At 43.7% G+C, this 17,690-nt stretch overlaps 1 protein-coding gene across 5 annotated transcripts in view; it reads left to right on the top strand.

Annotated features, from left to right (window-relative positions):
• The window catches only part of LOC126428083 (F-box/LRR-repeat protein fbxl-1-like), a 110,936-nt gene that overhangs the window by 80,093 nt on the left and 13,153 nt on the right, over positions 1–17,690 (top strand). For 4 of the 5 annotated variants that reach the window (XM_050089972.1, XM_050089971.1, XM_050089974.1 and 1 more), the window contains 2 exons: positions 2,247–2,426; positions 15,530–15,754. In XM_050089972.1, the coding sequence (XP_049945929.1) occupies positions 2,247–2,426; positions 15,530–15,754 (405 nt within the window). The remainder of the gene's footprint in view (positions 1–2,246; positions 2,427–15,529; positions 15,755–17,690) is intronic. The other variant, XM_050089973.1, reaches the window with a different exon arrangement.

Below are 17,690 nucleotides of genomic sequence, written 5' to 3'. Positions count from 1 at the left end.
TACTCGATGACTTTCCGTCTATTACTACAAACTGTGACCTTTCTGGCAGGAAATCACGAGTCCAGTCTCACAACTGAGGTGATATTCCATATGCACACAGTTTGGGCAGAAGACGCTTGTGAGGAACGGTGTCGAAAACCTTCTGAAACTCTAAAAAATATGGAGTCAATTTGATATCCCCTGTCGATAGCACTCATTACTTCATGAGTATAAAGAGCTAGTTGTGTTCCGCAAGAACGATATTTTCTGAATCCGTGTTGCCTATGTGTCAGAAATCGTTTTCTTCCAGGTACTTCATAGTGTTCGAATACAGTATGTGTTCCAAAACCCTACTGCAAATCGTCGTTAGTGATATGGGCCTGTAATTCAGCGGATTACTCCTATTTCCCTTTTTGGGTATTGGTGTGACTTGAGCAACGTTCCAGTCTTTAGGTACGGAACTTTCTGTGAGCGAGCGGTTGTATATAGTTGATAAATATGGAGCTATTGTATCTGCATACTCTGAAAGGAACCTGACTGGTATAGCATCCGGACCGGAAGCCTTGCCTTTATTACATACGTGATTTAAGCTGCTTTGCTACACCGAGAGTATCTACTTCTATGTTTCTCATCTTCGCAGTTGTTCTTGATAGGAATTCGGTAATAATTACTTCGTCTTCTTTGGTGAAGGAGTATAAAAAAACCGTGTTTAATAACTCTGCTATGGTGACACTGAAAGTATTGATTGCGTCTTGCCACTGGTGTGCTTTATGTATGACCAGAATCTCTTTGGGTTTTCTGCCAGATTACTAGACATCTCGCATTGAAGCACCCGCTATATTTCGAACGTCTGCAAAACTTTGCCAATTTCGGGATTTTGCGTTCTTTTAAATTTGGCATGCTTTTTTCGTTGTTTCTGCAACAGTGAACTGACCAGTTTTGTGTACCATGGGGGATCAGTACCATCGCTTATTAATTTATTTAATTTATCTCTCAATTCCCTTCGATACTATCTCTCTGAAATCATTCCACATCTTTTCTACGCTTTCGTGATCAGATCGGAAGGAGTGGATACTGTCTCTTAAAAAGGCGTTAAGAGCATTTTTAACAGCTTTCTTAAATAGATGTACTTTGAGTTTCTTCTTGATGGTTGTGGGTGATACGGTATTCAGCCTAGCAGCAACTGCCTTGTGGTCGCTAATCCCTGTATTCGTCATGATACTCCCTATTTGACCAGGATTATTTGTTGCTAAGAGGTCAAGTATGCTTTCCCAACAAGTTATGCCTCGAGTAGGCTCATGAACTAATTGTTCAAAATAATTTTCTGAGAAAGCATTCAGTACAATTTCGAATGACGTTTTGTGCCTGCCGCTGGGTTTAAACGTATAATTTTTGCAGCATATCAGAGGTAGATTGAAGTGACCACCGAGTATAATTGTATGAGTGGGGTACCTATTTGAAATGAGACTCAAGTTTTCTTTTAACTGTTCAGCAACTGTATCTTCTGAGTCGGGGGGGGGGGGGGGAGATCGATAAAACGATCCAATTAATAGTTTTGTCCGATTATCAGGTATATCATCTACCCATGCTCTTTCGCAGGAACTATCTACTTCAATTTCACTACAAGCCAAACTACTTCAGACAGCAATAAATACTCCACCACCAACTGCATTTAATCTATCCTTTCTGAACACTGTTAGGTCACTTGAAAAAATTTCGGCTGAACTTATTTCCGGCTTTAGCCAACTTTCTGTACCTATAACTATTTGAGCTTCAGTGCTTACTACTAGGGCTTGGAGCTCTGGTTCTTTCCCAACACAGTTACGACAATTTACAACTACAATACCGATCGTTTGTACAACTAACTTGATGTGTTTTACCTGCCCCCGTTTAGACCGACGCCATTTCTGTGGTTTCCTGAGACCCTCTAACCTAAAAAACCGCCCAGTCCCCCTTCCACACAGCCCCCACTACATGCGTAGCCGCTTCCTGGGTACTTTTGGATCCTTGCATTCAACATTCTGCCGGTTACACAGGTTATTAATGTACCAGCATTTCACATTTGCAATGCCTTATCTTTCGCTTATATTAACGTGTGAAGTTGCAATGTTAATGTTAAATATGTTACGTAAACAAATGTATTCCCAAAATTTTAGTATTTTACGTTAATTATTTTTTGGTGCTGTGATTTCAGTAGATCAATAGAGACAGCTCCGCTCGTAACTTCTGCAGTAGCAATAAAGCTGCCACTTACTTTTGTGTTTAAGGACTGGAGGCCTGCCAAAACTGAGAATGCTGGATCTGCGAAATGGGTTCGGGCTGGACGATGAGACAGTAATTGCCATTTGCCGTGGGTGCCCCGCTTTGCGGGAACTTAATGTCGGAAACGCCGAGCTGCTGTCTGACGCTGCCTTCTCTGAGATCTATCGCCTGCAACATCTTGAAATGTAAGCAGTTTTGTCGACTTCTTACCTTAGTGCAGTAGCAGTAATTAATTGATTAATAATTGAAAAAGAATGATGGGTCAAGCAGCAAGCTCCAAAGAGCCGGTTAATAGTGGTGACTGAACTTGTTTTCAAAAATGGTTACGTAACGATCTTTAATGAAAACTAGGAGATCCATGCGAAACCTTCACACCTGTACAAACTGAGGTGACATGAGATACCTCGTAATACCGTGTCGAACCTCCTTTTGCCCGGAGAAGTGCAGTAACTCGATGTGGCATGGACCCAACAAGTTGTTGGGAGTCCCCTGCAGAAATATTGAGCCAAGCTGCCTCTTCAGCGGTCCATAGCCGAGAAAGTGTTGCGGGAGCAGGGTTTTATGCACGGACTGACCTCTCCATTATGTCCCACAAATGTTCGATGCGACTCATGTCGGGCGATTTGGGTAGCCATAACTTTCGCTCGAACTGTCCAGAATTTTCTTCAAATCAGTCACTAACAACTGTCGGCCAGTTACATGCACTTTGCCACGGGAACTTGAAGTCCGTTAATGGCTGCGAATGGTCTCCAAGTAGCCGAACATAATCATTTCCAGTCCATGATCGACTCAGTTGGATCACACGACCCTATGCTTTCCATGTTAACACAGCCCACACCATTATGGAGCCACCACCAGCTCACACAGTGTCTTAATAGCTTGGGTCCATGGCTGCATGGGGTGTGCGCCATACTCGAACTGTACTGTCAGCTCCTATCAAATGAAATCGGGACTCACCCGACCAGGCCATAGTTTTCCAGTCGTCTAGAGTCCAAACTGCATGGCCACGAGCCCAGGAGAGGCTGTTAGCAAAGGCACTCGCGTCGGTCGTCTGCTGCCATATCCTACGCTACTGGCCATTAAAATTGCTACACCAAGAAGGAATGCAGATGATAAACGGGTATTCATTGGACAAATATATTATACTAGAACTGACATATGATTACATTTTCACGAAATTTGGGTGCATAGATCCTGAGAAATCACTACCCAGAACAACCACCTCTGGCCGTAATAATGGCCTTGATACGCCTGGGCATTGGGTCAAACAGAGCTTGGATGGCGTGTACAGGTACAGCTGCCCATGCAGCTTCAACACGATACCACAGTTCATCAAGAGTAGTGACTGGCGTATTGTGACAAGCCAGTTGCTCGGCCACCATTGATAAAACATTTTCAGTTGGTGAGAAATCTGGAGAATGTGGTGGCCAGGGCAGCAGTCGAACATTTTCTGTATCCAGAAAGGCCCGTACAGGACCTGCAACATGCGGTCGTGCATTATCCTGCTGAAATGTAGGGTTTCGCAGGGATCAAATGAAGGATAGAGCCACGGGTCGTAACACATCTTAAATGTAACGTCCACTGTTCGAAGTGCCGTCAATGCGAATAAGAGGTGACCGAGACGTGTAACCAATGGCACCCCATACCATCACGCCGGGTGATACGCGAGTATGGCGATGACGAATACACGCTTCCAATGTGCGTTCACTGCGATGTCGCCAAACACGGATGCGACCATCATGATGCTGTAAAAAGAACCTAGATTCAACCGAAAAAATGACAGTTTGCCATTCGTGCAGCCAGGTTCGTCGTTGAGTACACCATCGCAAGCTCTCCTGTCTGTGGTACAGCGTCAAGGGTAACCGCAGCCATGGTCTCCGAGCTGATAATCCATGCTATTGCAAATGTCGTCGATCTGTTTTGTGCAGATGGTTGTTGTCTTGCAAACGTCCCCATCAGGGATCGAGACGTGGCTGTAGGATCCGTTACAGCCATGCGGATAAGATGCCTGTCATCTCGACTGCTAGTGATACGAGGCCGTTGGGATCCAGCACGGCGTTTCGTATTACCCTCCTGAACCCACCGATTCCATATTCTGCTAACAGTCATTGGATCTCGACCAACGCGAGCAGCAATGTCGCGATACGATAAACCGCAATCGCGATAGGCTGCAATCCGACCTTTATCAAAGTCGTAAACGTGATGGTACGCATTTCTCCTTCTTACGCGACGCATCACAACAACGTTTCACCAGGCAACGCCGGTCAATTGATGTTTGTGTATGAGAAATCGGTTGGAAAGTTTCCTCATGTCAGCACGTTGTAGGTGTCGCCACCGGCGCCAACCTTGTGTGAATGCTCTGCAAAGCTAATCATTTGCATATCACAGCATCTTCTTCCTGTCGGTTTATTTTCGCGTCTGTAGCACGTCATCTTCGTGGTGTAGCAATTTTAATGGCCAGTAGCGTATTAACGCCAGACTTTGCCTCATAGACCCAATGGATCCGTTCGTCGTATGTCCCACATTGATTTCTGCGGTTATTTCACGCAGTGTTGCGTATCTGTTACCACTTACGACTCTACGCAAACGCGGTTCCTCTCTGTAGTTAAGTGAAGGCCGCCGGCCATTAGGTTGTCTGTGCGGAGAGGTAATGCCTGAAATTTGGTATTCTCGGCACACTCTTGGTACTTGAATTCCCTAACGATTTCCATCCCATAGGTCTAACTCCAACCAACAATCCACACTCCAATTCTGGTAATTCCCGTCGTGCAGACATCATCACGTTGGAAGCCTTTTCACATGACTCACCTATAAACAAATGGGAGCGGCGCCAATGCACTGCTTTTTTATATAAGGGTCACTCCAAAAGAAATGCACGCTATTTTTCTTAAAATCTACCTTTTATTCTACATGTTTGAAAGTTTTACAGTGTGTAAATACATCCTTTAGGAACAATATTTCTTTTCTCCACATAATTTCCATCACTCTACTGCCTTACGCCATCTTGGAACCAGGGCCAGTATACCCGTACGGTAAAATTCTGGACCACCCTGTTCGAGCCACTGTTTGGCAGCGTGCACAAGGGAGTCATCATCTTCAAACCTTGTTCCACGAAAAGAGTCTTTCAGTTTCCCAAAGAGATGACAGTCACATGGAGCCAGGTCAGGACTGTAAGGGGGGTGTTTCAGTGTTGTCCATCCGAGTTTTGTGATCGCTTCCATCCTTTTTTGACTGACATGTGGCCGCGGATTGTCGTGCAACAGCAAAACATCCTGCTTTTGCCGATGTGGTCGAACACTACTCAGTCGATCTTGAAGTTTCTTCAGTGTCATCACATACGCATCAGAATTTATGGTGGAACCACTTGGCATGATGTCCACAAGCAAGAATCCTTCGGAATCGAAAAACACTATAGCCATAACTTTTCCAGAAGAAGGTGTGGTTTCGAATTTTTTTTCTTGGGTGGATTTGCATAATGCCACTCCATTGATTGCCTCTTCGTCTCTGGTGACAAACGATGGAGCCATGTTTCATCACCTGTCACAATTCTTCCAAGAAATTCATCTCCATCATTCTCGTACTGTTCCAAAAGTTCGCTGCATACCGTTTTTCTTGTTTCTTTGTGAGCCACTGTCAACATCGTGGGAACCCACCTGGCACAAACCTTTTTTAACGCCAGCACTTTCAGTATTCTGCAAACACTTACTTCCCCTATCCCAAAGTAACGTGACAATTCGCTCACTGTGATGCATCTGTCAGCAGTCACCAATTCGTTAACTCTCTGCACATTGCCTGGAGTGTGTGCAGTACGAGGCCTGCCGCTGCGAGGACAATCCTCAATATTGCCGTGCCCACTTTCATCAAGTAAGCTGCTTGTCCACCGACTAACTGTACTGCGATAGACAGCAGCATCTCCATACATCTTTTTCAACCTCTTGTGGATGTTTCCCACTGTCTCGTTTCCACAGCACAGGAATTCTATGACAGCACGTTGCTTCTGACGGATGTCAAGTGTAGCAGCCATCTTGAAGACATGCTATGACAGCGCCACTCACGGGAACAGGTTGAACTAAGTTTGAAAACAAGCGGGAAGGATGCATATCGCTGTCCCATGAATTTGTTTCATCTCAGTGCAGTTTTAAATAATGAAAGTACTTGGAATAAGTGTAGTCGTTGGGAATGGAGAGGAAACGTCTCTAAAAGTGAACCAAACGTCATGAAATAATAACCATGAATTTATTATACATCCTTGTATACACATTTTTACGCCTCTAAAAATGTGTTTTGCGTTCGGAATGTTTATCCTTGCTTGTACGATGGGCAAAGATCACAGACTGCCAGTAGGGCCACATAACTTATGACTTTAATTTGACAAAGATTTTCAGTTGTAGTAAGCGCATTAGGCTATAGTAGTAGCATTAGGTTAATCAGAATGCAACGCGACAATGACAAATATGTTTCTCGTTTTCGAAAGCACATTCGTTTATAAGAATCAACTTTTACGAGGGACAGAGATAATGGACTTCTGGAGTGGTCACGCTTGTATCTAAGACAATGCTGTATGTAAACTGTCAACTTAATAAGTGTTTTAAAACAAATAAAATTGTATTTGTAATAAAGTAATATGGAAAGGGCATCTCTTATTCGTGATTAAAAAGTAAGCTTCGTAAAATACAGTTATGGAGCTGGGCATCCATGATACCCTTTTGCGTATGATAGTTAAACGTCTCTTGTACGTTAAAATTTTCCACAAATCGTAAGTTTTAGCGCAAAATCGGTATGTAATGCCAGAAGCCAGCATTAATCTGTCACACTATGTGGTATATACACTGAAGCGCCAAAGAAACTAGTATAGGCATGTGTGTTCAAATACAGAGATATGTAAACAGGCAGAGTACGGCGAGGCGGTCGGCAACGCTATTATAAGACAAGTGTCTGGCACAGTTGCTATATTAGTTACTGCTGCTTCAATGGCAGGTTGTAAAGACTTAAGTGACTTTGAACGTGGTGTTATAGTCGGCGCAGGAGCGATAGAACACAGCGTCTCCGAGGCAGCGATGAGCTGGGGATTTTCACGAGTGCACCGTGAATATCAGGAATCCGGTAAAACAAATCTCCGACATAACTGCGGCCGGAAAAAGATTCTGCAATAACGGGACCAACGACGACTGAAGAGAACCGTTCTACGTGACAGGAGTGCAGCCCTTCGGCAAACTGCCGCAGATTTCAATGCTGGGCCATCAACAAGTGTCAGCGTGCGAACCATTTAACGAAACATCATCGATATGGGCTTTCGGAGCCGAAGACCCACTCGTGTATCCTTGACGACTGCACGACACGAAGCTTTACACCTTGCCTGGGCCCATCAACACCGACATTGGACTGTCGATGACTGGAAACATGTTGCCAGGTCGGACGAGTGTCGTTTCAATTTGAATCGAGCGGATGGACGTGTACAGGTATGGAGACAGCCTCATGAATCCCTGGATCCAGCACGCCAACAGGGGACTGTTCAAGTTGGTGGAAGGTGTGTAATGATTTGGGGCGTGCGCATTTGGAGTGATATGGGACCCCTGACACGTCTAGATACGACTCTGATAGGTGACGCGTACGTAAGCATCCTGTCTGATCACCTGCATCCATCCATGTCCATTATGCATTACGACGGACTTGGGCAATTCCATCAGGACAATGCGACACCCCACACGTCCAGAATTGCTACAGAGTGGCTCCAGGAACACTACGTTTGAGTTTAAACACTTCCGCCGGCCGCTGTGGCCGAGCGGTTCTAGGCGCTTCACTCCGGAATCGCGCTGCTGCTACGGTCGCAGGTTCGAATCCTGCCTCGGGCATGGATGTGTGTGATGTCCTTAGGTTAGTTAGGTTTAAGTAGTTCTAAGTCTAGGGGACTGAAGACCTCACATGTTAAGTCCCATAGTGCTTAGAGCCATTTTTTTAAACACTTCCGCTGGCCACCAAACTCTCCAGACGTGAATATTATTGAGCATATCTGGGATGCCTTGCAACGTACTGTTCAGAAGAGATCTCCACCCCTCGTACTCTTACGGATTTATGGGCAGCCCAGCAGGATTCATGGTGTCAGTTCCCTCCAGCTACTACTTCAGACATTAGTCGAGTCCATACCACGTCGTGTTGCGGCACTTCCGCCTGCTCGTGGGGTCCCTACACGATATTTTCGCTCTTCAGTGCATTATAGGCTGTCAAACCAAAGTATGAACAAGATGTTCCCCACGCAGCTCATCCACTACATACATACTTTGTGACTTGCATCTACGACAGTAAAATTGTGACGTATAGGTCACACATGGTTACATATCAAATAAAAATACCTTGTCCGAGATGTAGGTAGTTCCCCATAATAGACCACAAATTGCATCTTTATTCCTTTCGTAAAAATAAACAAACCAATACACGGCACAGCATAACAGGCTACAAAGCTGTTGCAGGACCTACACTGTATCAATAAAAATAATAATAATGATGATAGTGGCAGTGATGAGGCACAGAGTGTGACAGCTTGATGTCTTCCAGTTTCTGCCAGTTTGGGAGTAAGGAGTGCAGCAATCAAGTGATGTATGACAGCAGGCTCAAGTGTAGTGCACACATTGTACTTCGGCTGCTTTTAAATGAGAATACAGAGAATAGGTCATGCAAGTGCCGCTAGGAAGGGGAGTGGTGTAGAGGAAGAATGTTTTGTAACAGGTGTCAGTCCTCAACGTGGATAGTTGGCTTTCTTTTCTGAAAAAGAGTTACAGATAGCACTCGTGATGGACTGAAAATTGCTCCATCATTCTTCAAAAAATGTTCATAGATATAAACAGCAACAATTGTCACACTGAATCACTAATACTTGGTGTAATGAAGCACCTATGAAAACTAAATATAATTTCATCATCATCAGCCAATTCAATCATTAGATGATGTGGCCTCTTCGAGTCGTGGATTCAGGTAGGCTTTCAGAAGTCTTCTCCAAGTGGGACGGTCTTGGGCAGTTCTCTGCCAGGTGTTACCAGCGATCTTCTTGATGTGTTTGTCCCATCTGTCTGGTGGTCTTCCCCTAGGCCTCCGGTGCTCTCTCGGAATCCACTCCAGTACCAGCTTCGTCCATCTGTTGTCTTTTCTTCTTGCGACGTGGCCAGCCCACTGGCATTTCAAGGAACCTACTCTCTCTAAGATGTCATTAACCTTCGTCACAGACCGGATGTCATCTGCCCTTTTCCTGTCCTTTCTTGTATAGCCCAGCATTGATCTCTCCATGGCTCTCTGTGCTGTCCTAAGTTTCTCTTTTGTGAATGAGTTCAGTGTCCATGTCTCGCAGCCATACGTCATCACAGGAAGAATGCATTGATCAAATACTGCTTTCTTCAGATTTACTGGCATTTTTTATCTGAATACTTTTGAATTCTTCCCAAATGCTTGCCAGCCAAGCTTGATGCGTCGATAGATTTCTGGTCTTATGTCTCCCTTCATATTTATAATCTGGCCAAGGTAGACATATTCACTGACCTCTTCTAGTAGACTGTCCTTGACTTTCACATCTCCAGCTGGGACCCATTTGTTGGATATTACTTTTGTTTTGGAAAGGTTCATGTTCAAGCCAACCAGCTGACATTCCGATGCAAGATCTGTAACTAAGTTTTGGAGCTCTGCGAAGTCTTTGGCCAGTAAGGCAATATCATCAGCAAATCTGAAGTTGGTAAGCCTTCTTCCATTAATTCTAATTCCCTTACCTTCCCAGCTCAGCTTTGACATAGCCATTTCCAATACAGCAGAGAACAGTTTTGGGGAGATGGGATCGCCTTGCTTGACACCCCTCATGATGCGGAATTCTTGAGTTGATTCGCCGATGTTAACATAAGCTGAAGAATTCTCGTAGATTTTTCTGGGCACTTCAATGTATGCTGCTCCCACTCCTTGCTCACTCAAAGCTTGGAGGACAGCTACATGGCTAACGGAGTCAGATGCCTTTTCAAAGTCAACAAAGGCAATGCAGAGAGGCAGTTGGTATTCATTCGCTCTGCTTATCACTTCACTAACGGTCAGAATGTGGTCAATAGTGCTAAAATTGCTTCGGAATCCAGCTTGTTCTATAGGTTGGGCTGAGTCTAGGCTGGAACTAATTCGGTTTAACAAGATCTTTGTGAAAATTTTGTAATTTATTGTATTTTTTGTAATTTGTAAATATAATTTATCATCTGACATTTTAAAAGTGAAAGTGTTCAAAGAAAATATTCTTTTCATTCTCACTCCTGTACTCCATAGAGAAGAGCTCTGACCGTTGACGCAGCCCTGGTGCACGTGCTTCGCGTATCCACGACAGCCAATTAAACTGTGAGCTTTTGTTTAATTACCATGGCAACGCCCCAGGATAAATTGCGTGGACAGAAGTGCAGTCCCGAACAGCAACATCGCCAAGTTCTCCACTGCCTTGTTATTTTTGTCAGTTCCAGCCTTCTAAACGCATCCTTACGGAGTTCAAGATCTTCCTTTATAACAGACACCAGGTGTTTGTCGTCATATATCTGCTGCACTACTGATTTATTTTTCATGAGTGACTTGCAGGTGTCATACCACAGAATGTTCCTGAATGCCATAGGTATGGCCCAGGCATTGTGGTGTGGACAGGTTGAAGGTAATGTGTAAAGCTTGAGCTCGTGTCCCACAAGTGTCAAGTTGGTATCTGAGAAATGTGTAAAACTTATTTTGACATCGAAATGTGTAAATTTTGGTACAGAGCTACAGAACTACATGAAAATTTAATTTCGAGTGGAAATGTATGGAGCTCACGCTACACGATGCGAAAGCCAGACCAGTCTGTACATCAAACAATTCGTCTGCGTGAAAGCAATCCGTTTTGAATTAAATTTATATACGCCATCTGACTGAAGACCAAATGATTCAGTTTAAAATGTCGACCCTGAATACTGCTAATCTTTATCTTTAGTCTTGCAATCAGTCACTGTACCAGAACTGTTATTGTAATTATTTAGCAGATAAACATAAAAATTGACGCATCTGTCTTTTATCGTAAAACTGCTTGGAAACTCACAAAGTAGCACTTTACTGAAATCTTTTACTGGTATTAAGCCTCCGAACTGATACGGATACTTAGAAAACACAATGAAAATCACTGTGCCTTACAATGGATATGAACTTTGACTGTAATTAATTTTCTTGGCCTACATGTGCGCACGGAATGTTCGTCTGATCTGAAACCTGTCACTGTTAGGAATAATGATGAGACTGTCAAAAATCAACTTTTCTTTGCTGTACTTGCGAGGGTAATGCAAGATGATATCTTACAAAATGATAGAAATATGCTTGTCAGTAGACAACTTGCGATGTGCAAAATGAGTGTGCAAACAAGTCATGAAAGTAAATAAAAAGAGGGAACTAATCTTAATGAGTGATAAGAGAGAACAAAAACTCTTAAGTTTAAGCTATGACAACAACATACGATTTGATAAATTTCTCACATCTAGACAAATCAGCAAATTTTTTCTTAACACCTTTCCTGTGTACAGTTGCCTTCCTTGGCGTGTTTTAATTACAAGACAAGACCATATGTTGCAGTATAAAATTTCTACAGCAAACTTCAACCATACGCAATGCTGTAAGAATAAGAAACAGTCACGAGTGTGTTGTAGTATGGTCTTTGGCGCCACAGATGTTTGTACTTTCATCAAAGTATTGAGAAAACAAGATGGCTGGAGTGCGCTTGACATTCCAGCAACGAAAATGTATTGTGAGGTGGTCTGTCAAGTTTGATAATAGCGTAGAGCCGCCGACCCGCCTAACCAATTAAACACATCATTGACAAGTTTGAATTGCGTGGAACGATTTATGATATTCACAAAGGAAGATCAGGAAGACAGCGTACAGCTGCAAATCCTGCTTCTTCGGCTCTCGTGTTGGAAACGTTTTTTAATTCTCCACAGAAGTCTTCTACGCAATGTGCACTTGAAGTGGGGGTTACTAGTACAAGTGAACGAAGAATTCTGAAAGCTTCAAAGTGGAAAGTTTACATTCCACGACTACTGCACGTGATTAATGATGACGATCCTGATCGCCGAATGCAATTCTGTGAATGGTATCAGCAAATGGTAACTAATGACGAACAATTTGTGACGAAGGTAGTGTGGAGTGACGAGGCACAATTTAAATTTAATGGAACCGTGAGTCGGTACAACAGTGTCTACTGGGCACCGGAAAATCCGCATAATGTGGATAAAGCGGTCAATCTACCAGGGTTTCATGTGTCGTGTGGACTATCATCTAGAGGCTTAGTAGGACCTTTCTTCTTCGATGCTACTGTCACTTGAGAAGTGTACCTGAAAATGTAAGGCACATCAGTTTTGTCAGGTATACGTGCACTTTACGGAGCTGATGAAGTGGTCTACCAACAGGATGGGGTACCACCACTCTACCATCTAGCCATACAAGCTTTTCTGGATAACAGTTATCCAGGGCATTAGATTGGACGAAGAGGGCCCATTGAGTTTCCTCCATGGTCGCCAGATGTAACACCTATGGACTTTTATTTGTGGGGAACTGTGAAAGATAACGTCTATCGACGTAAGCCACGCAGGCTGGAGGACTTCGCCAGGGCATTACAGCGAAGTGTGCAGCAATCTCCATTGTAACATTGACTGACATAGTTGCGGCGACCGCTCGTCGTTCTGTTATGTGTATAGCCGCCAATGGTGAACATTTTGAATATTTAAAGTAACCATGTGCTAAACTGAAGGTCGTACAAAATGTGTGATCAATTATTAAGTGCAAAATAAACAGATAAGTAATACTTTTTGTTCCTTAAAGTGTGTATACATTTTTCTGGCAGACTCTGTATAAAAAGACATTACCTTAGAAATTGTCTTTTGTCATTCTTCCATTCATATCATTTCATTTGCTCACTATTTTTCCTCAAAACATATTATTACAAAATCCTTCTTACATAGTGCTACCATCACTACACGCAACGCTAGCTTTCATCCTTTTCAGACCGAGTACATTGCTAGACTGTCCAATACACACTACTTGCTACTCTCTGACTTGACCAACATCTCTCGTCTCAAACACCGACTTACAAAGAATATGGTTATATTGATACTACAGAGGTTGAGCACGTTTTAAAATACTCAACTTCATTCACTTTTATGGAAAAAGGCATTTCAAGTCATTATGCACAACAGCCAAACACAGCTGTATATCTTTGCACAAGGTACAATTGCAGCAATGCAGTATTGTAGGGAGATGATTCTAGATCATATCTGTCTGTTTAGGGACGTGGTAGGTCCTGACTTCCTGTTTGTGGATGACAATGCCCAGCCACACAGGACCACTGAGGTGTCCGACACACTGGAAAGTGAAGATACCGAGCATATGGAGTGGCCTCTTTACTCACTGGACCTAAGCTCTATAGAGCATGCCTGAAATGCTCTTGGCAGACGTGTTCCTCAACGAAATTCCGTTTCCCATACCCATGAAAAAACTGAAAACTGGCTTGAGAGAGGAGCGGCAGATAATTTCCAAGGCCTACTCAATAGTTTGGATACTAGCATGAATAAAAAGCGCAAAATGTGCATTAGTTCCCGATGAGGGCATATTCGTTATTTAAAGTCTCATATTCGGAGTCTGACATATGACAAATGTGAACGTTATTTATATCTGTTTTCCTGCCTCCTATGTAGTGAAAGCTGTACTATTTGTAAATACGAGGGTCGTTTCAAAAGTTCTCAGGACGGAATAGAAAAAAAGTACTTACATCACTGAAACTTTTTTATTTTTCAATGTAATCTCCTTGTAGGTAAATGCACTTGGTCCAATGATGTTCCAGTGCCTTGATCGATATCGAAAATGAGTTTCCTCCAGGCCTGCAAATTAGTTGTCAACTCCAACTATTAGTTCTTTGTTCGAAGTGAATCTTCGCCCACCAAGAAAAATTTTCAGTTTTGGGATGAAATGGGAGTCTAACGGAGCCATATCAGATGAATAAGGCGGGCTTGGCAACAATTCATACCTTAGTTCATGTAATTTTGCCATGCCGACAGCACATGTGTGGGAGTGTGCATTGTCTTGATGGAAGATGTCTTTCTTCCTTGGTAAACCTGGCCTTTTTCGCGTATCTTTTGTTGCAATTTGTCCAAGAGGTTAGCATACTATTCCCAGAACACTGATGCCATGACCTTTCCCACGGAAGGAACCGTCTATGCTTTGTTTTGTGGAGGAGAATCATAGAATCATCATGTTTTCACTGCTTTGACTATTGTTTTGCCTCTGGGGTACTGAAGCGCACCCAAGTTTCACCTGTGGTCACAAACCGGCGCAAAAAATCTTGTTCGTTTTTCTTAAAATGGGCCAAACATTTTTCGGATATGTCCACTCTCATTCGTTTTTGATCCAGCGTCAAGAGTCATGGCACCCATCTCACAGATATTTTTTTCATTTCTGATTCTTCAGTTAAAATGTGATATACCCTTTCAGATGACATCTGGCAAGTATGAACAATTTCACACACTTTTAATCGGCGATCCTCCATGACCATTTTGCGTACTGTTACAATGATTTTTGGAGTAGTCTTGGCCGACCACTGCGCAGATCATCATCTAAGCTCTCCCGACAAAATTTAAATTCATTTGTCCACTTGGTAACAGTTGAATATGAAGGAGCAGAGTCCCCCAGTGTATTCTGGAAATAGGCATGAATGTCCTTTGCTTTCATACCTTCCTTTATGAAGTACTTAATCACTGCTCGAATCTCGATTTTTTTCCACCTTCGCAATCACTACACAGGAACAACAACAGAGCCACGTCACCGCCACAGCTCTCTTCCACTGACGTGGCACGTGTTTACAGGCAACAGTCCAATGAATATCACATGAACAACTCGTTGCGCTAGCGCTGACCTCTCGTGGTGATACCGAGAACTTTTCAAACCACCCTCGTATACCATTCCACCTCTATTACATCTGCACTGTGTTTGAGGCGTCCAACATTGCCTGTGTTTTATGTCCAACAATGTTTCTGTTCCTTAGGCATGTCTATAGGCAGTTTTATGGTTTTATCAGGAGAACTTTCCTTTTGATACAGTTAGACTTTAGTGTAATTTATGTGATCGTTATCTATAGAAAACTATCTTTTTTTTGTCGTCTTTCACGTAAGAAAGAGATCATCTGTTTCACAGATGATCTCTAGGATTAAAATTCATTAGATTTTTCTCTGCCAGGTTATTCCCAGACGAACGATACGACGCTTGTGGTTTGTTCCAGACTGGATGTGTCAGGTTGCGAAGGTCTCGGTGGAGCTCTGATACCCTGCCTTGCCAGGCTTCCACGACTTCACACGTTGGTGATGGAATACATGGAGTTTCCAATGTTGCAGCCAGGTCTGAGCAGTATCCTCCAGTTGTCTAGTATCCGCTGCCTGACGCTCAATGATTCGATTCTTATTGGAATGCCGTTTGATAAGTTTGCGGGCAAGCTAGTGAATCTCAGGTAAGAAAAGTTCTATGCATGTAGCAGACAATCAGAACATATTTGTACTGTGAATAGATACGTACTCTCTTTTCCTGTTTAGCAAGTACCACTTGAAGTGGGATCGTGAATGGATTTCCTTATAGGCCTAAGTGTATTCTGCCTTTTTCTGGGAGACAGCAGCCATGATTTAAAAAAAAAAGATTTCATTTCTTTTTGTACAAGTTTCCACCAGCTGCCTGAATGTGGTTAGATATTCCCTACCTGCAGGGTTACTCTAAATTATTTTTCCTACGAGTAATACACTACTGGCCATTAAAATTGCTACACCAAGAAGAAATGCAGATGATAAACGGGTATTCATTGGAAAAATATATTATACTAGAACTGACATGTGATTACATTTTCACCCAATTTGGCTGTATAGATCCTGAGAAATCAGTACCCAGAACAACCACCTCTGACCGTAATAACGGCCATGATATGCCTGGGCATTGAGACAAGCAGAGCTTGGATGGTGTGTACAGGTACAGCTGCACATGCCGCTTCAACACCATACCACAGTTCATCAAGAGTAGTGAATGGCTTATTGTGACGAGCCAGTTACCCGGCCACCATTGACCAGACGTTTTCAGTTGGTGAGAGATCTGGAGAATGTGCTGACCAGGGCAGCAGTCTAACATTTTCTGTATCCAGAATAGACGGTACAGGTCCTGCAACATGCGGTCGTGCATTATCCTGCTGAAATGTAGCGTTTCACAGGGATCGAATGAAGGGTAGAGCCGCGTCCACTGTTCTAAGTGCCGACAATGCGAACAAGATGTGACCAAGACGTGTAACCAATGGCACCCCATAGCATCACGCCGGATGATAGGCAAGTATGGCGATGACGAATACACACTTCCAATGTGCGTTCTCTGCGATGTCACCAAACATGGATGCGACCACCATGATGCTGTAAACAGAACCTGGATTCATCCGAAAAAATGACGTTTTGCCATTCGTGCACCCAGGTTCGTCGTTGAGTACACCATCGCAGGCGCTCCTGTCTGTGATGCTGCGTCAAGGGTAACCGCAGCCATGGGCTCCGAGCTGATAGTCCATACTGCTGCAAACGTCGTCGAACTGTTCGTGCAGATGGTTGTTGTCTTGCAAACGTCCCCATCTGTTGACTCAGGGATCGAGACGTGGCTGCACGATCCGTTACAGTCATGCGGATAAGATGCCTGTCATCTCGACTGCTAGTGATACGAGGCCGTTGGGATCCAGCACGGCGTTCTGTATTACCCTCCTGAACCCACCGATTCCATATTCTGCCAACACCCATTGGATCTGGATCAACGAGAGCAGCAATGTCGCGATACGATAAACCGCAATCGCGATAGGCTACAATCCGACCTTTATCAAAGTCGGAAACGTGATGGTATGCATTTCTCCTCCTTACACGAGGCATCACAACAACATTTCACCAGGCAACGCCGGTCAACTGCTGTTTGTGTATGAGAAATCGGTTGGAAGCTTTCCCCATGTCAGCACGTTGTAGGTGTCGCCACCGGCGCCAACCTTCTGTGAATGCTGTGAAAAGCTAATCATTTGCACATCACAGCATCTTCTTCCTCTCGGTTAAATTTCACGTCTGTAGCACGTCATCTTCGTGGTGTAGCAATTTTAATGGCCAGCAGTGTAGTAAATACAGTGACGGAAAAAGTTCGCTTGGTTGGTTTGGTTGTTTGGGGGAAGAGACCAAACTGAGAGGTCGTCAATCTCATCGGATTAGCGAAGGACGGGGAAGTCGGCCGTTCCGTTTCAAAGGAACCATCCCAGCATTTGCCTGGAGCGATTTAGGGAAATGACGGAAAATCTAAACCAGAATGGCCGGACGCGGGATTGAACCGTCGTCCTCCCGAATGCGCGACCAGTGTGCTAACCACTGCGCCACCTCGCTCGGTGAAAAAGT

Source organism: Schistocerca serialis, chromosome 12 (assembly GCF_023864345.2).
Source record: "Schistocerca serialis cubense isolate TAMUIC-IGC-003099 chromosome 12, iqSchSeri2.2, whole genome shotgun sequence".
In the NCBI taxonomy this organism is placed as follows: domain Eukaryota; kingdom Metazoa; phylum Arthropoda; class Insecta; order Orthoptera; family Acrididae; genus Schistocerca; species Schistocerca serialis.
Note: the sequence above shows the minus strand (reverse complement) of the source record. Positions and strands in the feature narration are given on the sequence as shown.